This window comes from Equus quagga, chromosome 13 (assembly GCF_021613505.1).
Source record: "Equus quagga isolate Etosha38 chromosome 13, UCLA_HA_Equagga_1.0, whole genome shotgun sequence".
Taxonomy (NCBI): domain Eukaryota; kingdom Metazoa; phylum Chordata; class Mammalia; order Perissodactyla; family Equidae; genus Equus; species Equus quagga.
In genome coordinates this window covers 90,448,893-90,476,404 of record NC_060279.1, presented here as the reverse complement: position 1 = coordinate 90,476,404, position 27,512 = coordinate 90,448,893, and the positions used below count along the sequence as shown (strand labels likewise).

The window sequence follows — 27,512 nt, the reverse complement described above, 5'->3', positions numbered from 1 at the left end:
GATAATGTCTGCATTTTTTGAGACAGATAGGACAAGAGGATTAAGGGAGTTTTATAAAGACACATCTAAAACATGATGGAAAGTCAGGATTTTGTTGTCTGGGAAGCCAATGAAAAGCTGACTTTCAGAAACCCACAAATGAGGAGATTAGAGAAGATTCCAGTGCTCTCTGTTAGAATTAGAAAGGCCCTGGAGACTCAGAACGTAGCTAGGATGGTTTATGACAGGGCAAGATGAAAGGCTGGCTGGGGTTCTTGGTCCATAGGAGAGAATGTGGACTTTGAAAAATTTTGTTCCAACGGTGATGGGGCCCTATACTCCCAGGATGGTGTAACATAGAGATCTCAGCTTGGGTGTAAGACGAAGTCTGACAAAGGCCTCTGACAATCCCCCAGCTTCCATGTTTTAAGTTCACTCACCGTTTCCTTGGGTGAACCATTCAAAATATTATTCCAGTGACTCTGGCTTCTTAATAAAATTGAATATGTTCCAGAAAAAAATAACCAGACACGAGAACATCTCTGGGATTTCTGATGAGATAAATCACCTTAAAGAGAAAAATGCTATAGTGAAAAATTGATACAGTCATCTCCTATCCCTCCTGATTTTCAGAAAAATGGAGACAATCCAGTTCCTAGGAAATGCCAATAAACATCAATGGATTCTTTCAAAAAATTAGTTAATGTGTTCATTAACTAAATGCATATTTTTAGGTTCCTATGAACCATTCACTGGAGTAATGCTAAGAATATAATAATAGAAGAGGAAAGCATTGTCCTTTCTCTCTTAGATATCATAGTCTACTCAAAATAGGAAGCAACCAAAGGTTTTAAAAGGTGAGTGCTATTGGGGCCAGCCCGGTGGCTCAGCTGTTAGGTTCACACGTTCCACTTCAGCTGCCCGGGGTTTGCTGGTTTGGATCCCAGGTGCAGACATGGCAAGCCATGCTGTGGTAGGCGTCCCACATAGAAAGTAGAGGAAGATGGGCACGGATGTTAGCTCAGGGCCAGTCTTCCTCAGCAAAAAGAGGAGGATTGGCAGCAGATGTTAGCTCAGGGCTAATCTTCGTCAAAGAAAAAAAATCATCCCAGCCTGGAGATTTCTTTTTCAGAAGGTATTGAACTATGAGTCCAATGTCTTTGTTAATTACAGGACCATTTAGGTTATCTGTTTCATCTTGGGTGACTTTTGGTAGTTTGTGTTTTTTGAGGAATTGGTCCATTTAATATAAATTGTTGAGTTTATGTACATACTTGTTCATAGCACTCCATTATTATCTTTTAAATATCTGTGGGGTCTTGTCATATCTCCTCTTACATTCCCAACTGATAACTGTCTTTTCTCTTTCTCTCAATAAGTCTTGATAGAGTTTTATCAAGTTGATTAGTTTTCAAAGTACTAGCTTTTGTTTCATTGGTTTCTCTATAGTTTTCAATTTTATTGAATTTTTGCTCTTATCTTTATTATTTCTTTCCTTCTTCTTGCTTTGTGTTCATTTTGCCCCTCTTTTTTGAACCTTTTTGAGGTAGAAGTTTTTTTTTTTATTTTTTTTATTTTTATTAATGTTATGATGGATTACAAGCTTGTGAAATTTCAGTTGTACATTTTTGTTAGTCATGTTGTGGGTACACCTCTTCCCCCTCCATACCCTCCCCCCACCCCCCCCTTTTCCCTGGTAACCCCCGATCGGATCTCCTTCTCAATATACTAATTTCCACCTATGAGTGGAGTCATATAGAGTTCGTCTTTCTCTGACTGACTTATTTCGCTTAACATAATGCCCTCGAGGTCCATCCACATTGTTGTGAATGGGCCAATTTCGTCTTTTTTTATGGCTGAGTAGTATTCCATTGTGTATATATACCACATCTTCTTTATCCAATCATCAGTTTCTGGGCATGTAGGCTGGTTCCACGTCTTGGCTATTGTAAATAATGCTGCGATGAACATAGGGGTGCAACGGACTCTTGAGATATCTGATATCAGGTTCTTAGGATAGATACCCAGTAATGGGATGGCTGGGTCATAGGGTATTTCTATTTTTAACTTTTTGAGAAATCTCCATACTGTTTTCCATAGTGGCTGTACCAGTTTGCATTCCCACCAACAGTGTATGAGGGTTCCTCTTTCTCCACAACCTCTCCAACATTTGTCGTTCTTGGTTTTGGATGTTTTTGCCAATCTAACGGGGGTAAGGTGATATCTTAGTGTAGTTTTGATTTGCATTTCCCTGATGATTAGCGATGATGAACATCTTTTCATGTGTCTATTGGCCATCTTCATATCTTCTTTTGAGAAATGTCTGTTCATGTCCTCTGCCCATTTTTTGATCGGGTTGTTTGTTTTTTTGTTGTTAAGCAGTGTGAGTTCTTTGTATATTATGGAGATTAACCCTTTGTCGGATAAGTGGCTTGTAAATATTTTTTCCCAATTAGTGAGCTGTTTTTTTGTTTCAATTCTGTTTTCCCTTGCCTTGAAGAAGCTCTTTAGTCTGATGAAGTCCCATTTGTTTATTCTTTCTATTGTTTCCCTCAACTGAGGAGTTACAGTGTCCGAAAAGATTCTTTTGAAACTGATGTCAAAGAGTGTACTGCCTATATTCTCTTCCAAAAGACTTATTGTCTCAGGCCTAATCTTTAGGTCTTTGATCCATTTTGAGTTTATTTTGGTGTGTGGTGAAAAAGAATGGTCGATTTTCAATCTTTTGCATGTGGCTGTCCAGTTTTCCCAGCACCATTTGTTGAAGAGACTTTCTTTTCTCCATTGTAGGCCCTCTGCTCCTTTGTCGAAGATTAGCTGTCCATAGATGTGTGGTTTTATCTCTGGGCTTTCAATTCTGTTCCATTGATCTGTGGACCTGTTTTTGTACCAGTACCATGCTGTTTTGATCACTGTAGCTTTGTAGTATGTTTTGAAATCGGGGATTGTGATTCCGCCGGCTTTGTTTTTCTTGCTCAAGATTGCTTTAGCAATTCGTGGTCTTTTGTTCCCCCATATGAATTTTAGGATTGTTTGTTCAATTTCTGTGAAGAATGTTCTGGGGATTCTGATTGGGATAGCATTGAATCTGTATATTGCTTTAGGTAGTATGGACATTTTAACTATGTTTATTCTTCCAATCCATGTGCAAGGAATGTCTTTCCATCTCTTTATGTCATCGTCAATTTCTTTCAAGAAAGTCTTGTAGTTTTCATTGTATAGATCCTTCACTTCCTTGGTTAAGTTTATCCCAAGGTATTTTATTCTTTTCGTTGCGATTGTGAATGGGATAGAGTTCTTGAGTTCTTTTTCTGTTAGTTTATTGTTAGTGTATAGAAATGCTACTGATTTATGCACGTTAATTTTATACCCTGCTACTTTGCTGTAGTTGTTGATTATTTCTAATAGTTTTTCTGTGGATTCTTTGGGGTTTTCTATGTATAAGATCATGTTGTCTGCAAACAGCGCGAGTTTTACTTCTTCGTTACCTATTTGGATTCCTTTTATTTTTTTTTCCTGCCGAATTGCTCTGGCCAGCACCTCCAGTACTATGTTGAATAGGAGTGGTGAAAGTGGGCACCCTTGTCTTGTTCCTGTCCTCAGAGGGATGGCTTTCAGCTTTTGTCCATTGAGTATGATGTTGGCTGTGGGTCTATCATATATGGCCTTTATTATGTTGAGGTACTTTCCTTCTATACCCATTTTACTGAGGGTTTTTATCATAAATGGGTGTTGGATCTTGTCGAATGCTTTCTCTGCGTCTATTGAGATGATCATGTGGTTTTTGTTTTTCATTTTGTTGATGTAGTGTATCACGTTGATTGACTTGCGGATGTTGAACCATCCCTGTGTCCCTGGTATAAATCCCACTTGATCATGGTGTATAATCTTTTTGATGTATTGCTGTAATCGGTTTGCCAAAATTTTGTTGAGGATTTTTGCATCTATGTTCATCAGTGATATTGGCCTGTAGTTCTCCTTCTTTGTGTTGTCCTTGTCAGGTTTGGGGATCAGAGTGATGTTGGCTTCATAGAATGTGTTAGGGAGTTCTCCATCTTTCTCAATTTTCTGGAACAGTTTGAGGAGAATAGGTATTAAGTCTTCTTTGAATGTTTGGTAGAATTCTCCAGAGAAGCCGTCTGGTCCTGGACTCTTGTTTTTGGGGAGGTTTTTGATTACCGTTTCTATTTCCTTACTTGTGATTAGTCTATTCAGATTCTCCATTTCTTCCTGATTCAGTTTGGGGAGATTGTATGAGTCTAGGAATTTGTCCATTTCTTCCAAGTTGTTCAATTTGTTGGCATATAGTTTTTCATAGTATTCTCTTATGATCTCTTGTATTTCATTGGTATCTGTTGTGATTTCTCCTCTGTCATTCCTGATTTTATTAATTTGCGCTTTCTCTCTTCTTTTCTTGGTGAGTCTGGCTAGGGGTTTGTCAATTTTGTTAATTCTTTCGAAGAACCAACTCTTTGTTTCATTGATCCTTTCTATTGTCTTTTTTGTTTCAATATCAGAGGTAGAAGTTTTTATCACTGATTTTACGCTTTTCTTTTTCATTCTTTTTTAAAAGGGGAAAATATGTACTTATTCTTAACTAGTTAATTAATTAATTTTCTACTGTGGTATGAACGCTTAATGTGAGATCTACCGGCTACAAAATTTTAAATGCACAATATAGAATTGTTAACTATAATAGGCACAATATTGTACAGCAAATCTCTAGAACTTAGTCATCTTGTATAACTAAAACTTTATAGCCATTAAATGGCAACTCGTCATGTCTCTCTCCCCCTGATACCTGGCAACTACCATTCTACTGTCTCTTTCTATGCTTATGACTACTTTAGATACCTCATGTAAGTGGAATCATGCAGTATTTGTCCTTCTCTGGCCTATTTCACTTAGCATATAGTCCTGCAGGTTCCTTCATGTGGTTGCAAATGGCAGACTTTCCTTCTTCTGTAAGGCTCAGTAATATTCCATTCTATGCATAGACCACAATTTCTCTATCCACTCATTTCTCAATGGACATTTAGGTTGTCTCCATGTCTTGGCTATTGAGAATAATGCCACATTGAATGTGGGAGTGCAGACATCTCTTTGAGATTATGATTTGACTCTTTTGGATATATATCTAGGAATGGGATTGCTGGGTCATATAGTATCATATAACAGTCTATCTATCTATCTATCTATCTATCTATCTATCTATCTATACTATATATCATATAGTATTTTTAATTTTGGGGGAACCTCCAAACTGTTTTCCATAATTACTGCACCAATTTACATTCCCACCAACAGTGTACAAAGGTCCTAATTTTTCCACATCCTCACAAACATTTGTTATATTTTCAGGGTTTTTTGGTAACAAGTACCCTAACAGGTTTGAGGTGATAGCTTCTTGTGGTTCTGATTTGAATTTCCCTGATGATTAGTAATGTTGAGTACCTTTGGATGTACCTGTTGGACATTTGTATATCTTCTTTGCAAAAATGTCTATCCAGATCCTCTACCCATTTTTTAATCAGATTGTTTGTCTTTTTTTGTTCTTGAGTTGTATGAGTTCTTTATGTATTTTGAATATTAACCCCTTATCATGTATATGATTTTCGAATATTTTCTCCCATTCCATTGGTTGCCTTTTCATTTTTTGATGGTCTCGTTTGCTGTGCATAAGATTTTAGTTTGAAATAATCTCACTTGTATATTGTTGCTTTCATTGCCTTTGCTTTTGGTGTCAAATCCAGACAATCTTTCCCAAAACCAATATCAAAGATCTTTTCCTCTATGTTCTCTTCTAGGATTTTTATGGTTTCAGGTCTTACAGTCAAGTTTTCAGTCCGTTTTGAATTGAATTTTGTGTGTGGTGTAAGATAGGGGTCCAGTTTCATTCTGTTGCACGTGGCTGTCTAGTTTTCCCAACATCATTTGTTGAAGAGACTGTTCTTCCTTATTGTATAGTCTCAGCTACTTTGTCATAAATTAATTAACCATGTATGTGTGGGTTTATTTCTGGAGTCTCTATTTTGTTCCATTGATCTATGTGTCTTTTTTTTAATGCCAGTACCATACTGTTGTGATTACTTTGGCTTTGTAATATAGTTTGAAATCACATAGTGTGATAACCTTAGCTTTGTTCTTCTTTCTCAAGATTGCTTTGGCTATTCAGGGTCTTTTGACATTCCATACCAATTTTAGAATTGTTTTTCCTATTTCTGTGAAAAATGCTGTTCAAATTTTGATAGGGATTGCATTGAATCTGTGGATGGCTTTGGTTAGTGTGGACATTTTAACAGTATTAATTCTTCCAATCCATGAGCATGGAATAACTTTCCATTTATTTCTGTCTTCTTCAAGTCCTTTCATCAAGGTTTTATAGCTTGCAGCATACAGATCTTTCACCTTCTTTCTTCCTAGGTATTTATTCTTTTGTGCAAATGTAAATGGGATTGTTTTCTGAATTTCTCTGACAGTTCGTTGTTAGTGTATAGAAATGCCACTGATTTTGTATATTGATCTTGTATCCTGCAACTTTACTGAATTTCTTGATTTGTTCTAAAGTTTTTTGTGGACTCTTTAGGGTTTTCTACATATAATATCATGTCATCTGCTAATAGACACAGTTTTACTTCTTCCTTTCCAGTTTGGATGCCTTTTATTTCTTTTTCTTGTGTGATTGCTGCCACTAGGACTTTTACTACAATGTTGAATAAAAGTGGTGAGAGTGGGAATCCTTGTCTTGTTCCTGATCTTAGAGGAAATGATTTCAGCTTTTCACTGTTGAATAATATGATGTTGGCTGTGAGCTTGTCATATATGGCTTTTATGGTATTGAACTATGTTCAATCTATATCTAGTTTGCAGAGAATTTTTATCACGAATCAACGTTGAATTTTGTGAAATGCATTCTCTGCATCTATTGACGATCATGTGATTTTTATCCTTCATTTTGTTAATGTGATGTATCACATTGATTAATTTGTGGATGTTGAACCATCCTTGTATTCCTGGAATAAGTCACACTTGATCATGGTGTATGATCTTTGTAATGCACTGTTGAACTGGGTTTGTTAATATTTTTTTGAGGATTTTTGCATCTATGTTCATCAGGGATATTGGCCTATCATTTTCTTTTCTTGAAGAGTCTTTGTCTGATTTTGGTATCAGCATAATGCTGGCCTCATCAAATGAGCTTGGGAGTGTTGGCTACTCTTCAATTTTTTTGGAAGGGTTTGAGTAGGATTCATATTATTTTTTAAAAGTTTGGTAGATCTTACCAGTGAAGCTGTCTGTTTCTGGACTTTTGTTTGTTGGGGGATTTTGATTACTGATTTAATATCCTTACTAGTAGTTAGTCTGTTCAAATTATCTATTTCTTCATCATTCATTCTTGGTTAGGTTCTATGTTTCTAGGAATTTCCCATTTCTTCTAGGTAGTCCTGGTGGTATTTCATGCTCATAGTAGTCTCTTTGATCCTTTGTGTTTCTTTGGTATCAGTTGTAATGTATCTTCTTTCATTTGTAATTTTATTGATTTGATTCCTCTGTTTTTTTTCTTGGTGAGTCTAACTAAAGTTTTGTCTATTGTGTTTATATTTCAAAAAACTAGCTTTCAGATTCATTGATCTTTTGTATCGTCTTTTCAGTCTCTATTTCATTTATCCACTCTGATCTTTGTTATTTCTTTCCTTCTATTAACTTCTGGCTCAGTTTGTTCTTCTCTTTCTAGTTCCTTGAGTTGTAGATCCAGGTTAGTTGAGATCTTTCCTGTATCCCAATGTGGGCATTTATAACTATAAACTTCTTCTTAGAACTGCTTTTGCTTCATCCCTTTAAGTTTTGATATGTTGGATTTCCATTTTAACTTGTCTCTAGATATTATTTTATTTATCTTTCAATTTCTTCTTTGACCCACTGGTTGTTGAGTAGCATGTTGTTTAATCTCCACATTTTGGAAATTTTCTAGTTTTCCTCACTTAATTGATTTCTAGTTTCATGCCACTATGATTGGAAAAGATACTTGATGTGATTTAAATCTCCTTAAATTTATTAAGACTTGCTTCAAAATAAATGGAAATCAAAGCAGGAGGAGCTTTAATTATATCAAACGAAATAGACTTTAAGACACATTGTCATGAGAGACAAAAGAAGGACATTATGTAATGATAGAGTCAATCCAATATAACATTTGTAAATATTTATGCATCCAACATAGGATCACATAAATATATAAAGCAAATATTAACAGACATGAAGGGAGAAATAGACAGCAATACAATAATAATAGGGGACCTCAATAGCCTACTTTCAATAACTGATTGAGCAAACAGACAGAAAAATAATAAGCAAATGTTGACCTTACACTACATATTAGACCAGATGGACTTAACAGATATTTACAGAATATTCCATCCCCCTACAGAATATTCCATCCAAAAGCAGCAGAATACACATTTTTCTCAAGTGTGCATAGAAATTCTCCGGGAAAGATAGTATGTTGGGCCAACTCAGTGATTTAAATAGGGAAAAACTGGTCAGGAAAAAACTCGCAATCACTCACAGGAGAACTGATAACTAAGTTATAAGTCTCAATACTAAATACTGGACTAGTTATATAATCAAGATGGATGAAACCCAAATACAAAACGCTGAGTGTAAATGTAAGTCAATGAATGCATTATGCAGTGTGTCATTTATCTAAGTTTTAAATGCCTCCAAAAATACCATATATAGTTTATAGTAAAACACCATATAGTAAGAGAAAAATATTATGTTGGGAATTATATACCTGAAGGTCAGAGTGATAATAAATTGTGAGATATAGACAACGGAAAGAAAATGAGGCTTAACTGCTTGTTAATTTTATTTCTCATTTTTATTAAAAAATTCTGACAATTTCGGGTAAAAATTATATTATTTCTGTATCATTATGTATGAAACATTACAAACATTTTCAAAACGCTGCAGTGCACCAAAGTGAATTAGGGGTCCCATGGTAATTTTTCACAATCAAGTCCTCAAAGATGCAAAGATTGGATAATTCGAGGCTCTTGGGTGAAATACAGGTTTTACACAATTACCACCAGTCATGCACAGGTACGAGGACAGGAAAACAAATATCAAGATTCATATAAGATCCAGAAGGTTTTGAACATTATTCCCATGGGAACAGTTCTCGAGGAAGATCTGCCATCTTCTCCTGGAATATCTTATCAAAGGCTTCAGCCTGGGCCACTGTGAAGTGGTTTTTCCAGTCTCCAGTAATGCCTGACAAACATGAAATAGAGACTCAGATCAGATCTAGGGGTAGGACTCAAGACACCAACATATTTCCTCCTGGATCTATCCCTTCTGTCTACTTGATATGGAAATTGTAGCTAATAGAACAGAATGACCAATGGCTCATTGGTAGCCCTTTATATTGCCTGGAAATCATACCCATTTACACTTCCAACTGCTTGGAAACAATTTCCTATATTCTCCTCTCTCCCAACAGATTCTGTATACAATTCATCAGCAAAACTGTAGCCATATCCTCTGATACCTCCAGAATCTGGCCACTTCTCACCACCTCTATTTCTACCACCTTGTCCCAAGCCAACAGCATCTTTCACCTGGATTATTGTAGTAGACTTCTGACCAGTCTCTCTGTTTTTGATCCTTCTCCATTATAAGTTGTTCTCAGTGTGGCAGCCAGCTTGACTCCTTGAGAAGTTAAGCCAGATCATGTCCCTTGTAGCTCAGATTCTCCAAGGACGTCTGGTTTTACTCAGTGAAAGGGCTTATGGCTTCAGGTGGTTTGGTCCCTGTTGTATGACTCCATCTCCTATGCCCATCCACTTGCTCGCTCTACCCCCTCACACCGAGTCTTCTTATTCTGCCTCATACATTGCCCTCATCAGCCTATGTGCGTTTCCTGCTCCTTCTTCCTGGAAGGCTGTCCTCTCAGATACATCCACGTTTTCCTGGTTTCCTTCTTTGACGTCTTAACTCCACTGCATCTTCTCAGTGAGATTGTCTCCCACTACCCTGTTTAAAACTGTAAGTCTCACCCTTGCTGTATTTTACTTCATACACTTATCACATATGGTATGTGTATGTATTTCTTTTGTATGTGTGTATCATACGTATCTCCGATATACATAACTTCTACAAAGTCACACGCTTTTCTTTTTAAATAGCCAATGATTTAGTGTTTCAAAGAGTCATAGACACTATGTACTCAAATATTTGTTGAAAGGATGACTAAAAGAATGAAGAATATACTATTATCATCTCCATTTTACAAATGAGAAAAAACAGGATTTGGAGAGGATAGATAGTCAGAAAGTGATGGATGTGGATTTTAAGCCAAAGATTTTATCACTAGAAGCCATACCCTTAATGATACAATTATATAATTATTTCTTTATCATATAAATTAATACTTATGTATTATATTAATATAACTAAATTAATGCATTAGTAAAATGAATATATAGCAGAACAATTATAATTTTATATACATTAATATATAGAAATATATATTATATATAGAGAGAGTATATAAGAATTTATATATAAGAGGATATATAAATTATACTCTTAAATTATATGCATAGAAGTAATATAACAGGATGTCTTACAAAATAACTGGTGCCCTAAAAACATCCACTCTTACTAGCATGCTCCTCATTTTCTTCATTATTAGAACAATTTTCCTCGTTGTTGATTTGATAGACTCCTGTAACACACGTGATATTTGGGAAGCCAGAAAGAGCTGTTGAAGCATGAGAGTCTCTGTAAATTCAATATGGCGGCCTCCTATTAAACACCAGTCCACGTGAGAGAATCCAACGTTTCTATGCAGGGTCCTCAAGGTCTATATCCTACCCATTTTCAAAATACTACCAATCCTTCTGCTGTAATTTTCTATTTATGTCTCTCCCTAGTTTTTGTCGCTTAAAAGTCTCCCCAAAGTCTTGTGTGTTAGTTTTCTGGGGCTGCTGTAACCAGGTACCACACACTGGACAGCTTAACAACAGAAATGCATTTTCTCACGGTTCTGGAGGCCAGAAGTCAGAGATCAAGGTGTTGACAGAGTTGCTTCCTTCTGAGGCTGCGAAGGAGAGAGCTGTTCCAGGCTTCCCTCCTTGGCTTATAAATGGGTGTCCTCCTATGTCCTCACATCATCTTTGCTCTGTACATGTCCAAATTTCCTCTTCCTTTAAGAACATCATTATTATTGGATTATGGCCCACTCTAATGACCTCATTTTAACCTAATTACCTCTGTAAAGACCCGTTCTCCAAATACAGCTACGTTCCGAGGTACTGGATATTAGGGCTTCAATATGTGGATTTTTATAGGCCCATACCATCTTGGTTATGAAGACACCTTTAAAACATTCTGTCAAGCACTAAATTCTGTCAATACTAATAATAATGGCTGAATGATGCGAAGTTTTAAATAAAGTTGATTAGAACTTCAGGTCATACTTACGATATTTACTGATATTTACTGATCTAGTGTTAACAGCTATACTACAACAATTTTGATAGTCTGGTGTGTAATATATTTAGATATAGCATAATTGGGTGGGCAAACACTTTGTTGATTTTTATACTTTATCAGCTTCATATGTAGTTTATAATAAAATATATTTGTATTATATTGTAATATAGTCATTTATAGTTTGTCATAAAAATTAAATGATCAAACAGCTTGTTGATTGTTATGGTTTAAATCAAATTTCTTTCTTCTTTTCTTTTTTGAGGAAGATTAGCCCTGAGCTAACATCTGCTGCCAATCCTCCTCTTTTCTGCTGAGGAAGACTGGCCCTGAGCTAACATCCGTGCCCATCTTCCTCTACTTTCTATGTGGGACGCCTGCCACAGCATGGCTTGCCAATCAGTGCCACGTCCCAACCCGGGATCTAAACTGGTGAACCCGGGGCCACCGAAGCAGAACGTGTGCACTTAACCGCTGTGCCATCGGGCTGGCCCCAAATTTCTTTAAAAAATTAATATATTATGTTTTTATTCATTCTTCCTTCTGTTTAATCAACAAAAGTTGTAGAATGTCTACTCCACACCAGAAGCTATTTTCTGAAATAAAAATCATCAAGGACAATAATAACAACAATCAGTTAAAGAAAACTATTGCTTTGATCTGAAAATCAGATAGGTCATCAGTAATGGAGACTTCAACAGCCAAGGTTCTCCTAAATGCAGTCGGTATATGTAGACCCCAAGGGACAATCAAAAGTATTTTTCTTGTGTCCTGAGTGGAAAAGAGCCCCAATTATCCTGAAAGTAACTGAACAGAACAGTCCTTGACCTACATTTGATACAGCTTTTCAGTGAATCATGATCTATATAGCTATCTAATTATAATTGATATAATTAATTTTAAAATTAATCTTGGACCTGCATGTGCCTCCCAGATGAAAGAAAGGACACAAGTCAGACCTGAGATAGAGACACAGGATATTAATCCTTTTCATTATTCCTTTCTTTCTCTCTTGCTTTCTTTGTCACCCACCTATCTATTCTTAGTCTACTCTGGCCTAGGATAGTGAAGTTGTAAAGCATGGTGGTTATAAGTTTACCCTCAAGCATCAGAGATCCGGTTTTCAAAGGGACTTGTGTCTTACTGGCTGCATCAGTTATCACAATTTTCTGAGGAAAATAATACCCTATGGGATTATTGTGATGATTCAGTTAAGAATTACGTGTGTAGTCAGATCACCAGGTTAGCAATAATAATCACACGACGATTGTCAATTGTTATCATCCTTACTATATCTACCCTCAACCTCCCATGAAAAATTGGAAAAGGTTGAAATCCAATGTGGTTGCCTCCTGAAGGAGTCATCCTAGACAAGAAGAAACAGTGGGTGTATTCATTGAATTATGCACCAAATTCGATTGCATCCACTCTATTTTGTCCCTGCCAAAAAATCTGGGTCATTCACCCCCGTTGCCTTTCTCTTTTAAGCAATTATCCTTTGTCCTTTTAGCCGTCTCACACAAGCATTGTACATAAATATGACATTTTAAACCCTGCCAAACCCTGATGCATAAAATGAAATCTAAGAATGGACAATCTCTCTATGCTAGGTATTCCCTCTACTTCTGTTTTAGTAAAGTGTCAAAAGCTAGGATTGCTGGAGGTCATTTTTTTATAACAACAGAAATTTGCTTTCCCATGGTCTGTAGGCTTGAAGTCCAGGATCCAGGTGTCAGAGAAGCATTGGTTTCTTCTGGAGGTTTCTCCTTTTGGTGTGTAGATAGCTGACTTCACATGATCTTCTCTTGGTGTGTGCATATTTCTGTTTCCAAATTTCCTCTTCTTTTAAGTACACCCATCATATGGATTAGGATTCACCCTAATTTTGGTTAATTAACTTTTTAAGACCTTATCTCCAAATACAGTTACCTTCTGAGGTACTGGGGGTGAGGAATTCAACATATGAATTTTGGAGAGATGCAATTCAGCTTATACTCCTCCTTCTGGCCTCCCCACCCACAATTCATGTCCTTCTTGCATGCAAAATATGTTTGCCACATCCCAGCTGCCCAGATGTCTAAACCCATTCCACCATCAACTCTGAGTCCCAAACTTTATTTAAATATCATGTAAATCAAGCATAAATGAGCTTTGAGGTAGGATTAACCCTAAGGTGAGATTCCTCTCCAGCTGTGACCTGTGAAACCAAACAAGTTATCTGCTTCCAAAATATAATGGTAGGAAAGGTTTATGCCTTTCCTATTCCAAAAGGGAGAACTTAGAAAGGAGAAAAGGATCCTGGGTCCCAAGCAAATCCAAAACCTAGCAGGACAACTTCCCTGAGATTTATAGGATCGAGAATGAGCATCTTGGTCTTGATCCTTTGATCTCCTGGCCTACTGGGGTGGTGGCTCTCTCTTCCTCTGTCCTGGGAGGCAGCTGCCAATTGTTTGAGGTCTTTTCAACTATTTAATTTCTTCCTTTTATGGATCACCATCCTGGATATATTTGAACTATGGAATTGTGAGCAAATTAGCTCATCTTGAGCCCAAGGATATGGACATGATTAATCATTCATCATAGATTCCTTACAATGACTGATAGAAAGACAAGCTCTCAGCTAAGTGAAAAGTCTCTCCACTCTCCTTTCCTCAGTTGAGTCCATTTTTACACATTTCTTTGTTCAGGGTAGTTATCTTTGCGAAATCACCAGTGTGAGAGCACCAACGTTACCATCCCCAGGGTTTCATCATTTTCTGGATCAATCCCAGCTGGAAAGTTGGTAGGAGTCGTGAACTAACCTGGTCATAGTTTGTAGAATGGATATGCACCATGTCAAATTCTGAGGAGAGAGAATCTGAATGACCTCACATAAGTCAGATGACCACTGCAGACCTAATCAGTTCCCCCCAAGTGCCTGCAGCCCGCATCAGCACTATGAAAAGGGACTCCTTGATAAGGCTACCTGAGAAGTTCTCTGGGTGACGAGCAACTAGAGTTGAAAAATTCAAACACTCACTACTCCCAAGTGTTAGTGCCCTACTGTGAGCACCAGAATTCCCTCCACATATTCTGATCTATTTTGTAGGCATGGCATTTTCTTTTACCTTTTCTCATAAGTGATGCATTCTTCTCAACTAAAGAATAATCATGGAGGAGGGTAAAGTTAGACATCTTGTTTTCTTTCATGGCATGGAAGGAGCTATTCTTGAGGAGTGAGTTAAGTTCTTCAGGTTCTAATTTCTTGCCCAGGAATTGGCAGATTTTCTCTACAGTGCTTCTTGTGTCCTAAAAGAAGAAAAAATAAGAGAGAAGATATGAAACAGAAAGAAATAGAAAAGTAGGTGAGAAAGAAGAAACAACACTGTGAGGAGAAGAAGGAGAGGGAAGAGGAAGAGAGAACAATGTGAGAAGCTAGAAACAATTGGCTAGATGTGCCTAGGAGGAAGAAAAGGAAAAGGTAAAAAAGAAGGAGCACGCAGGATAGAAAGGTGCAGGATCCACATGGATTTCCCAGTATAGTTGAGTTCAGGACTCCTTAACACTAAATACAGGGCTGGGTTTTCTAAAGACACTTTTAGACAGGCTTCTAGACGGTTCTGATCAGGATTAAGCAAGGAGAGTTTCATGAATAACTTGACAAAGATTGGAGGGATTGATTTCAAATCCTGGATGTGCCCTCCATTAACACTCCTTTCCATAATTACCATTTGAATAACACACAGTTTCATAATATCTTCTTATATATTGTCTCAATAACTAGTATTTGGCACAAAATTGATTTTATAATCAGAAAGACTTTGCTTTGAAACATACACCTTCCTCTTAGAGCTATAATGTTTTAAAATTTTTCTTTATCCCATGAGCCCTCATTATGGCCAGAAAACACTCAACTATAGAAATTACTACAATAAATGTTCATACTGCAGCTGGAAAGCATAATTACTAGAAGGTGTAGGAGCATGTACCTGAGGTAGGTACACTTGCTACAAAAGGCTTCTTGGTAAAAAAAAATGAAATTGACATGGAGGTCATAGAGAATTAGACAGAAGTAGCCAGAGGAAGATGATGGGAAGTAATCCTTCTTAGAAGCAAAAGCTTGTGTTTGTGTTATTTTCTCTTTTCTCCAGGATACCACTAATAAGGAAAGTTCTTCTTCCAATGGTTTAATCACTCATACTGGTTTGAGCATCATCTTACGGCTTTTCCTGCCCATCACTTTTCAGTCTAGTACTTGGCCTGTCAGAAAAATTACGCAGACTGATTTCATGATTTTATCTTTCTTCTATCAGTCAATCTGGGGTGTCAGGCAGTTGGACACATTTATGGAAGCAGACATGTTTCTCCCCACTCCCACCTTCTTCCTCAGTCCCCTCTCCCCACTAGATTATCAGCAGTGTCACGTGTCCTACCCCTAGAAATTTTAGAACCATTGCGAGGGTGAGCATAAGTCATTCTACTGTGTCTCACTTCATGAAAAATGACCTTTACATGTTGTAGGATGAAACAAAGAAGAGAACATGAAGAAAGAGAGCATGGAGCTTGGGCAGTGTCAACCAGAAGTAGGGAAATGAAGACCAGGGAGCTATTCTCACTCCTAATGACCCTTCACAAGGCTCAACTTTGACTGAGAAGGTGGAATAGAGACACAGAGGAATGGAGGGAAGTTAGAGGAGTGAAGATGGTGGTGAGAGGTTGTGTGCTAATCATAAGGACCACAGTTACCCGTTTCAGCTCTTCATAACTCAGTATCAGGAAGTTCTCCTTCCCTCTCATGGACATCCAGCCACGAGTGTGGTCAAACCAGGATCCATATAACACTGCATATTGGGGAAGCAGAAAGAGGAGGTAGATTACAAACTCTATGAAAGCAAAAATCCATCTATTATGTTCACTTTTGTGGGCACAATTAACAGCAAAATGTCTGGCACATTTAGGCCTGTCCTAACTAGTTGGGAATGAATGACAATAAAGATGGAAAACTATTATCCAACATTATGCATATACCCTGTAAGGAGCCTTGTTCATTTGGAGCAGGCTCTGTGCCAGTTTTCAAGGGTCTCTAAGGTGATCATGTCCAGAGAGCCAGGTGGCTTGAAGAATAGTATTCTTCTTGCGCAATATCAGTTGAGTGTTTAGAATTTTTGGTTGGTAGGTCTTTCCCACAGACCTTGAAGATATTTTTCTGTCTTCTTGCCTTCCTTGTTGCTATTGTAATTATTGTTCCTTTGGAAATTATCTGTCTTTGCTCTGGTTTAAGGTTTTCTTTCCTTCTTTCTACCACAGCTTTCCTAGAGACTAGGTGAAGACTTATTTGTAATAATTCTTTGTGAGGCTAGGGGTGGTTCTTCAAATTGAGATTTCATCAATGCAGGAAATTCTCAGGTATGTTTCCTTGAAAACCGCCTTTCTCTACATTTAATGTTACCTCCTAGGAAGGTAAGTCTTCTCACTCCATCCTCCATATCTTAACTATATTATACTTATGAATGGCTGTCTACTATACCCAAGTCTTTCTTAACTCCAAATATAGTGGAAAATTAGTTATCAACTAAGAATTCTACTTAAACTATCATTGAAACGTGAGCACAAAATAAAGACAATTTCAGGTCAAACAATGAGAGAACTTACCACTTTTGTTATGACAGAGCTAATCTAAGTCATTCTTTATGAATATCTAAAGTGAATCCAGGAGAAAGGAAAAACCAATGCGTCAAAGAAGGATTCCAAACAGAAACACAAAAATATCATGAAACAAACAAAAATAGTATCACAACATATCAAAACTTATGGGGTGCAGTAAAAGCAGTTTTATTAGGTATGTTCATAGCTATAAATGACTACATTTTGAAAAAGAAGGATCTCAAATAAACAAGCAAACTTTACACCTAAGGAACTAGAAAGAGAAGAAGAAACTAAGCCCAAAGTTAGCAGAAGGAAGGAAATAACAAAGATCAGAGCAGGGAAGAGAATGAAACAGAGACCAGAAACCAATAGAATAGATTGACAAAAATAAGAGCTTCTTTTTAAAAAGATAAATAAAATTGACACATCTTTAGCTAGAGTAAGAAAATAACAGAGCAGACTGAAATAAATAAAAGATGAAAGAGGAGAGATTATAACTTATGCCACAGAAATACAAAGGATCATAAGAAACTACTATTAACAGTTATATGCTAACAAATTGGATAACCTAGAAGAAATTGGTAAATTCCTAGAAACATGCAACCTACAAGATTAAATTATGAAGAAATAGAAAGCGAATAGTCTAATAACAAGTAATGAGATAGAATGAATGGTCCAAAATCTCCAAACCAGGAAAAGCCCAGGACCAGATGGTTTCCTGGTAAATTCTAGCAAGTATTTAAGGAAGAATTAATACCAATTCCCTCAAACTTCAAAAAAATTGAAGAGGAGGGAATACTCCCAAACTCATTTTATGAGGCCAGCATTACTCTGATACCAAAGCCAGATAAGGACACTACAAGAAAAGTACAGACCAATATTTCTGATGAATATAGATGCAACAATCCTCAACAAAATATTAGTAATCTGAATTCAAGAGCACACTAAAATGATCATACACCATGGCATGCAAGGATGGTTCAACATATGCAAATCATTAATGTGATACACCACACTGCAGAATGAAGGATAAAAATCATATGATCATTTCAGAAGATGCAGAAAAAGCATTTGACAAAATTCATAAAAACACAACAAATTATGTATATAGGGAATGTTTTTCATCATAATAAAAGTCATACATGACAAGCCCACAGTTAACCCTGTACTCAATGGTGAAAAGGTAAAAGCCTTTCCTCTAAGATGAGGAAAAAGACAGGGATGACCACTCTTACCATTTCTATTCGACATAGTCCTAGAAGTCTAGCCACAGCAATTAGGCAAGAAAAATATATAAATCAGAAAGAAAGAAGTAAAATTATCTTCATTTTCAGATGACATGATCTTATATGTAAAAAAAACCCCTAAAGACTATATCAAAAACCTGGTAGAACTAACAAGTGAATTTAATGAAGTCCCAGGATAGAAAATCAACATGCAAAAAACAGTTATATTTCTATACACTAACAATGAACTATTTAAAAGAGAAATTAAGAAAGCAATCTCATCTAAAAGAGCATCAAAAACCATAAAATACTTAGGAATAAATTTAAACAAGGAGGAGAAAGAGCTGTATACTGAAAACTAGGAGTCATTGATGAAAGAGATTGAGAAGACACAAATAAAAGGGAAGATATTATGTGTTCTTAAGTTGGAAGTGTTAATATTGTAAAAATGTCCATACTATCCAAAGAAATCTACAGATTCAATGTAATCCTTATCAAAATTCCAATGGCATCCTTCACAGAAGTAGGAAAAAAATCCTAAAATTTGTACGAAACTGCAAAAGACCCAGAATAGACAAAGCAATCTTGAGAAAGAACAAAGCTGAGGCTTCACATTCCCTGATTTCAAGCTTTATTACAGAGCTACAGTAATCAAAACAGTATGGTACTGGCATAAAAAGAACAGGCACATAGACCAGTGGAAGACAATAGAGAGTCCAGATATAAATCCACACATATGCAGTCAACTAATTTTTGATGAGGGCACTGAGAACACACAATGGGGAAAGAATAGCCTCTTCAATAAATGGTGTTGGGAAAACTGGACATCCAGATGGAGAAGAGTTAAACTGGACCCGTATCTTACATCACCCATCAAAATCAACTTGAAATGGACCAGAGTCTTAAATGCAAGTCCTGAAACCATAAATATCCTAGAAGCAAACATAGGCAAAATTTCCTTGATTTGATTGGAAATGATTTCTTGGATAAGACACCAAAAACACAGGCAACAACAGCTAAAATAAATATGTGGGACTGGATAAAATTAAAAAGCTTCTGCACAGCAATGGAAACAATCAATAATTCTAAAAAGCTACCTACAAAATGGGAAAATATATTTGCCAACTCTATATATGATAAGGGGTTAATATCCCAAATATAAAGAACTCATACAAATCAATAGCAAAAAAAGCAAATAATCCAATTAAAAAATGGGCAAAGGACCTGAATAGATATTTTTCCAAAGAAAGGCACACAAATGGCCAGGAGGTATATGAAGAGGTGCTCAACAGGGCTAATCATCAAGGAAACACAAATCAAAGCCACGATGAGATATCACATCACACATGTTAGGATGGCTATTATAAAAAAGACGAGAGTTAACAAACATTGGTGAGGATGTGGAGAGAAGGAAAACCTTTATACAGTGGTGGCGGCAACATAATCTGACACAGCCACTATGGAAAACAGAATGGTGGTTCCTGAAAAATTTAAAAATAGAACTACCATATAATCCAGCAATCCTTATCCTGGATGTATATCTTAAGGAATCACAGTCAGAATGTTGACGAGATCTCTGCACACTCATGTTCACTGAAGGATTATTTCAGCATTTTTTACAATAGCTAACACATAGAAACCACGTAAATGTCCTTCGATGGATGAATGGATGACGAAAATGTGATGTGTATATATCTATATCTATATATAGATACATATATGTTTTTAATATTTTATATTTTATTTTACATTTTATATTTACATTTTGTATTTATATGTATCATATGTAATGGAATATTATTTTCTATGTATTTATATTTTATATTTATATATATATTCCATATATATTATTCAGCTATAAAAAAGAAAGGATTCTTGCTATTTGCAACAACATGGATGAACCTGGTGGGCATTATGCTAAGTAAGCAAAGACAAATACTGTATGGCATCACTTAAAGAGGAATACAAAAAAAATTAAGATTTCATAGAAACAGAAAATAGAATGGTGGTTGCCCCGGGATGTGCAGAGAAACAGTGGGGAGATATAGGTTCAAGGGTACAAATTTTCAGTTACAAGAAGAAGTTTTGAGGATCCCACATACAGCATGGTAACTGTGGTTAATAATTTGGTATTATGTACTTGAAAATTGCTGAGAGTAGATCTTGAGAAGTCCCACCACACACACGCAACACACACAAAGACCTAACTATGCGAGGCAGAGGATGTGTTAATTATCTTGCTATTGGTAACCATTATACAATGTATAGGTATGTCAAATAACCAAGTTTAAATATATACAATTAATTTGTTGATTATTTCTCAATAAGGTTAAAACATAACATTTTTGAATAATTACCTTTAAAATTAAGAACAAGCAAGTATTGCCACTATCATCTCTTCTATTCAACATCGTCCCAGAGCCCTGGCCAATGAGATAAGAGAAGAAAAAATAAAGACAACATGCATGTATTAGAAATGAAGATAATATCATTATTTAAAGGTTATATTTATACTTCATTGAAAGTCAAAGAGAACCTACAGGGAAACAATGAGAATTAAAAAGGAGAGTTCATTCAGATTGGTGAATATTCAATCAATATTCAAAATCAGTTCCATCCCCAAATCAGGCACAAACTACTGGAAAATGTAATTTTAGGATGTTACTCTAGAAGGAATGGCATACATCTGAAAAAGAGTTGCAAGCCTTTCATAGAAAAAGTCATAAAATATCATGTAAGACATTAAAAATGCTTTACATAAAAGGAGGGATAAACAAGGTCTATAAAAGAGGAGATAAACTAAGAAAAATATGTCAACTCTCCACTATTCTGCAAAATTATTCTAAAGACAATCATAAAAATATTGACAGTAATGAGTGTTACTGAGGAAATGGAATATCATGAACTCTCATATGCTATTTGTGGGAATATAAATTGATGCAACCACCCTGGAAAATAGTTCGATATTAACTTTTAAAGTTTAAAGTTCATATTTTCTATGCCTTAGAAGTTCTACTCTCAGGTGTATAAACCAGAAAGAAGGTCACACACACGTGCACCAGAGAACCATTATACTGAATAGCCTAAAACTTGAAACACCTCATTTAATTTGTAACTTTGGATATACACAGTTTTGGGAGAAGCATTTGACCAAAACCCTAATGGCTTCAGTGATGCTTACAAACAACAATTATTGCTGATTCATTTTGATTCTCCTCTTGGCTACACCTAACCCAGCATTGCTCATGGTGCAGATATGGTCTGCCTTGGGAGGTGGGACCCAGAGTAGATGACTACATAGGCCATGAAAACATGTGTGGGTCTTTTGCATAAGAAATTCTAGGGTTCAAGGTTCCCAGAGGATGGGTGATGAAAGGGTTGCAAGCTCCAGGAATCCTACAGATTCTACCTCGCTGGGAAGGAAATGTGTCCAGAGCAGGGGACCCCCCAAGGCTTTGTTATCATGTATGATCCAGAGCTCTGCTCTAAGACCCAGGGTCCAGAGCAGGGTCTCCTGTTGCCTGTAACTGAAGACAATATTCCCTAGGACTTAAATTCCCAGGGTTTCTTCATTGGTATGGGGGAAAGCGTTTGGATTGACCTTCTACAGGGCTGCGGACACTCAGGATTTTGATATTAGTTGATAACAATAAAGATTTTGGTGTTGGTGGTCTTTAACTAGATAAGAAAGAGGCCTGTGTGTGAGTTTTGAGGGACAGATAAGCAAGATATTGGGATAGTGGTGAGGTTTACAGGATACGTGTTCGTCACCCACCACTATTGATTGCACTTTCCTGGATTCCTAGTGACAAGTGAAGTACAATTCACACTATTTTGTGCACCAGTTGGCAAGATCTAATAAAGCATTGATGAGGGGGGTGTATTCTTCATGTCTGGGCTTCCACAATAGGCTTTCACTGTTGCCTTTTCTTTCTGAAAGAGTAAACTGAAGGAAAGCAGGACAGAGGACTGAAGAGTTCATCCAGAATCAGCTCAGTAAGAAACGTGACTGCCACGCTTTGTAGATTGAACTTTATGATGAGGGCAAACAATTCAGGCAACCCTTTAATATGTAACAGACTACTGCAACATAGCCTAGAAGGGACAAAGAGCATGAGGTGAAGACATCAATAATGAGTCTGTTGTGTGAATCTAGATGAGAGCTAACACTGTCTTTGGGAAATAAAGCACCAATGGAAGGAGTGACGAACAAATATTCATTATTTAACAAAGGTGTATTAGTGGCTACTATGTGGCAAGCACCACTCTGGGACCTGGGTCAAGAATGAACCACTCAAAGAGCTTACATTTTAGTTGGGAGACACATGCAATAAAAAAGATAAATAGAATACATACTCATTGATGATGAGTAGTAGGGTTAAAAAAAGATAAGACTATAAAGATGCGGAAAGATAGTATTCTATATGGTACAGAAAAAGAAGACTTCCCTAAGTACAGAGACATTTTAGCTGAGAGCAGAGTGAAGATATTAATCTAGGTCATGGGAATTGAATGATAAATAGATAAAGAGAAGTGCTGAGGGGCATGGGAGTGGGATGGGAAACAGATGACACTTGTCAGAATCATGCTAACCCTGGGTGAGGGGTGGTCCTATTTATTGAATAAGATCAACCCGCAGTGGGAACAGTTTGGGATATGCGGGAAATGTGTTCAACCTTAAACATATTGAAGTAGAGGTGTCTATGACTCTTTCCAGTGTAGACGTCCACGGGCTGTTAGAGAATCCGATCTGAAGCTAGGGAGACAAATCATAGCTGAGATATGGGACTGATCACAAAGTTTTGAGAAAAATTGCAAAATTTCAATATCTGGGAAAGCCTGGAAATTCTGTGTAATTAAAAGTATGGTGATCTGAGCCAGCCCTGATGGCTTGGTAGTTGAACTTTGGCGCACCCTGCTTTGGGGTCCCGGGTTCAGATCCCAGGCGTGGAACCATACTGCTTATCTGTCAGTAGCCATGTTGTGGTGTTAGCTGACAAAGAAGAACCAGAAGAACTTAAAACTGTACGCAACTATGTACTGGCACCTTGGGAGGAGGGAAAGAAGGAAGATTGGTAATAGATGTTAGCTTAGGGCGAATCTTCCCCTACAAAAAAAAAAAAAGTATAGAGATCCTAAGGTAACGCATACATTTCTGAGACAGATAGCACATGAGGATTAAGGGAGTTTCGTAAGGATACATCTAAAAAGGAGTGGAAAGTCAGGGTCGTGTTGTCCTGGAAGCCAAGGAAAAGCTGACTTTCAGAAAGCCACAAATTAGAAGAGAAGAGAAGAACACCAGTGCTCTGTGTTAGTTTAGACTGGCACTGGAGACTCAGAACGTAGCTAGGATGCTTTACAATGCAGGAAGCTGAAAGGCTGGCTGCGGTTCCGCTGCTCTTCGGGAGAGAAGGTAGGTTTGAAAATTTGTGTTTCCATAGTGATGAAGCCTTATACCCCTGGGATGGTGAGATGTAGAGACCTCAGGTTGGGTGTAAGATGAGGTCTGATAAAGGCCTCTGACAATCCTCCCACTTCCGTATTCTACATTCACTCACCATTTCCTTGGATGAACCATTCAAAATATTGTTCCAGTGATTCCGGTTTTTTAGTAAAATTTGAATTACTATAGAAAAAGTAACCAGACACAAGACTATCTCTGGGATTTCTGATGAGATAGAGCACCTTAAAGAGAAAAATTTGACAACAAAAATCAATCAGTCATTTCTCATCCTTCTTGATCATATAAACATAGAAAAAGCCAATTCCTAGAAAATGCCAATAAATATCAATGGATTCTTTTAATATATTAGTTATCGCATTCATTAACCTAATATATATTTTTAAGTTCCTATGAACCAGTCACTGGGGTAATACTAAGGATATAACAATGGAAGAGCAAAGAATTGTCCCTTCTCTCTGGGATATCATAGTCCACTCACAATGGGAAGCAACTGAAGGTTTTAAAAGGTGAGTGGTATTATATTTGTGTAGTAAAGTATAAAGATTACTACCAGGAGAATGGATTAATAAACAGAGCTATATTCATAGATACACAGCAGACATTCATATGGTATAGGTCTATTTATATGAAGTTCAAGAACTAGCTAAACTAATCTATAGAGTGAGAATCCAGAGAAATGATCACCTGCATGAGTGGGTGTTGACTGAGGAGGCACATGAAGGAATTTTCTAGAGAAGTGGAAATGTTCTAAATCTGGAAGGTAGTTATCCAATTACCAGACATTTGGTCCTGTGCAAAGCGTCCATAAAGACATTTGGTCCATAAGACATGAATTCATGCCAAAAGGTCCTTGATATTTGGTCATATTTGATCTTGTCCAAAATGTCGATAGAGACATTGGGTTCACACATCAAAAAGTCCTTGATATGTGGTCCTGTCCAAAAGCATTTGGCATAGAATATGCTCACGGATGTTTTGGAGGGGACAAAATGTCAAGGACCTTTGAGCATGGGCCAAATACCTTATGGACCAAATGTCCCTTGGATGTTTTGAAGAGGACCAGATATCAATAACCCTTCGTTGTGGACCAGACATTTGTGCACATTTTGCACAGGACCAAATGTTCTGCAAGGAGTCAACCCAGCTGTCTACACATGTAATGATTCAACAAGCTGATACTAAAGATAAGTGCACACATAAAGACACGTACACACAAGAACACTTGGCATTTGAACATCTGATTTATGGTCTTTATTCTGCACCAACTTTCTTTGTGACATTATTCTAGGCCCCAACTCTCTGTAGGCCTCAGGTTCCCTTTGCAGGCATTTAACAAACACCAATAAGACACATCGAATGAGTTTATTATAAATAAACCTGGGAGGTGATGGGTTAAAGAAAAACAAAACTTAACTGTGTTGCAGCCCATTGTGAAATTTCCAAGAGAGGAGAATATTATTCTAAGGTTCACCATCCGGCTGAAGTATAAAACATTTTTTAAACATCACAAACCAAAAAGTACCTTCCAGCAAAGCATGTTTCTAAAAACACTCTGAGATATGGTAAATCCTGTGTATCCTTGTCCCTCCTGGGGATGATCTGTCAACCCCATGAGAGATTCCTGTGGCTGCTGAGCTCAATAGACAGTTATATATAGGAAGACATAGTGGTTAGAAAAACCAGCCACGATGCCAGAGCAATCTCCCTGGATTTAGGCGTTGATTTATGAATGGACTGCTTCCCACATGGGCAACTCTAAATCTGGTGCTTCTACCTAGCATCTGGAGGCATTCACTTAATTAAGATTGGCTGATTATTTTTTAGAGCAACAGACAGAATTTATCTAGTATATAACACAGTTATAAATTCTGACTGGGTTTAAAACATTGTTCTCTAAGGTTCTGGTGTTATCGTTTCACTTTGCCTCTGGTTTACACCTGGGTGGTATAAGCTGTAGAGGGATCTACACCCTCGTACTCAAGTATGGACACTGTCATCACCAAATGCAGAATCTGAGGCCCATCCTAGACCTACTGGATGAGGCTGCATGTCAACCAGATCTCCAGGGGATTCCCAGGCACATTAGCGTTTGGAAAGCATTCATCAAACTTATCTTGACCATTGAGCACTGACCTTGGCCTTGGAATTGAAGAGAGACTTGGGGATGAGCTGGATGGGGAGGTGGGAGCTGATGAGGCGGGGGCCTTCCTTATCCTTTAGTGAATTATACCCATGCTCAGCTTCTACCCAGGGTGAGCGGTCCCAAATGGGCACAGATTGGATCCACTTGGGATCCCCCTTGGAGTAAATCAGGCAGACAATTTCAATTAACCAGTTTGTTCCTGAATTAAGAAAGAAAATTACGGTCACTCATTTTAACACGACTTTTTAAAAAAAAATGTGATGAAACATGCATAGCATAAATGTACCATCTTAAGCATTTTCAAGTGCACAGTTCAGCAGCATTAAGTATGCATTGTTGTACAACCATCTTGCAGACTAATAGTCTGTACCCATTAAACAACAACTCTCATTTTCCCCTCCCTCCCATCCCTGACAACCCTGGGCAACCACCATTCTACTTCCTGTTTTAATGAGTTTGATTACTCTGGGTACCTCATCTAAGTGGAATCAGGCCATATTTGTCCTTTTGTGACTGACTTATTTAGCTCAGCACAATGTCCTCACGGTTCACCACAGTGTGTTGTGCGTTAGAACTTCACTCCTTTTTAAGGCTGAATAATACTCCATTAGGTGTATATACTACATTTTGTCTATTCTATCATCTGTCAATGGGCATTTGGGTAGCTTCCACCCTTTGGCTATTTGTTTAAATCCTTTTAACATGTTCCCACCGCCCTTGGCTTTCTCCCACCTTGCCACTTCCCATGTCTTCAGACTTAGTCCTTGCCCAATTTGCAGTCCCTCCAGGCCCCTCCCCTAATAGAAATATGATCCACATCCTCTCAGTCCCTTGAATTTTCTCTTTTCCAATTCCTGACCATTGTCCATGCTGAGACTTTTACCTGAAAATATCCCTCTTCAGTAAATTGTTTCACATTCATTTTTTCATCTCAATTAGATGCTATTTCTTCTACTTTACTTTTTGGGCTGTGGCAGTTGTGTTTATTCATCCCTCCCTAGTTTAACTGAGGTATAACAGACAAAGAAAAATTGTATCAATTTAAGGTGTACGATGCAATGAAGTGATATATGTATACACTGTGAAATGATGACCATTATCAAGCTGATTAACATATCCCTAATTTCACATAATTAACTTTTTTTTCTATTTCTTCTATAAAGACCTCACTGGCCATCCTCCTCCACGCCTCCATACAAACATCTGACTCTGCCTAAGGATTTATCCCCATAGGTTCTCCATATTAACTCAGATTACGCCCTCTGGACACTCATCTTACTGTGCAACTGCCTAAGGCCTTTTCTCTGAGTATAACTGGTATCACAGCTCTATTCCCGCACAGCACTACGCATTGTCTGGCATATAGAAAACACTCCATTCGTCTACAAAGTAACTGAGGGACATGGCCACAGCCAGTCTCAGCGTCTGATCCAGCTTCCTTACCTGATTTTGGGAAAGTCAGTATTAAGACATCTTCATCCTTAAACACAAAACTGTCCCGCGCTTCTCTCATGAGTTCAGGTTTGTAACCCATGGTAGGGAAAGGTATCCCTTCGAACCACACAAACCTGTCTGACAT

General features: G+C 37.3%; 1 protein-coding gene across 2 annotated transcripts; it reads right to left on the bottom strand.

Annotated features, from left to right (window-relative positions):
• Nucleotides 1-489: 489 nt before the first annotated feature.
• LOC124249456 (sulfotransferase 2A1-like) lies at nucleotides 490-27,512 on the bottom strand. 2 transcript variants are annotated; one of them, XM_046680427.1, is made up of 6 exons: nucleotides 27,377-27,512; nucleotides 25,924-26,132; nucleotides 23,885-24,011; nucleotides 16,201-16,295; nucleotides 14,583-14,763; nucleotides 9,140-9,252 (listed from the first exon to the last, which is right to left on the bottom strand). In XM_046680427.1, exons 1-6 carry the CDS (start codon nucleotides 27,510-27,512, stop codon nucleotides 9,140-9,142), a joined length of 861 nt encoding a protein of 286 aa, XP_046536383.1. The 2 variants fall into 2 exon arrangements, 1 of the variants encoding a protein (XP_046536383.1); XR_006891399.1 differs by lacking the exons at nucleotides 9,140-9,252; nucleotides 14,583-14,763; nucleotides 16,201-16,295; nucleotides 23,885-24,011; nucleotides 27,377-27,512 and adding an exon at nucleotides 490-547 and having other exon boundaries at nucleotides 25,924-26,133.

What these genes read in the sequence shown, in the direction of transcription:
- LOC124249456 (XM_046680427.1), bottom strand. Translation starts at nt 27,512, where the DNA reads ATGTCAGACAGGTTTGTGTGGTTCGAAGGGATACCTTTCCCTACCATG. An exon ending in ATGGTTCATCCAAGGAAATG is followed by an intron (nt 16,296 to 23,884) that starts GTGAGTGAATGT and finishes CCCAATATGCAG; the next exon opens with TGTTATATGGATCCTGGTTT. An exon ending in GTTATGAAGAGCTGAAACGG is followed by an intron (nt 14,764 to 16,200) that starts GTAACTGTGGTC and finishes TTCTTCTTTTAG; the next exon opens with GACACAAGAAGCACTGTAGA.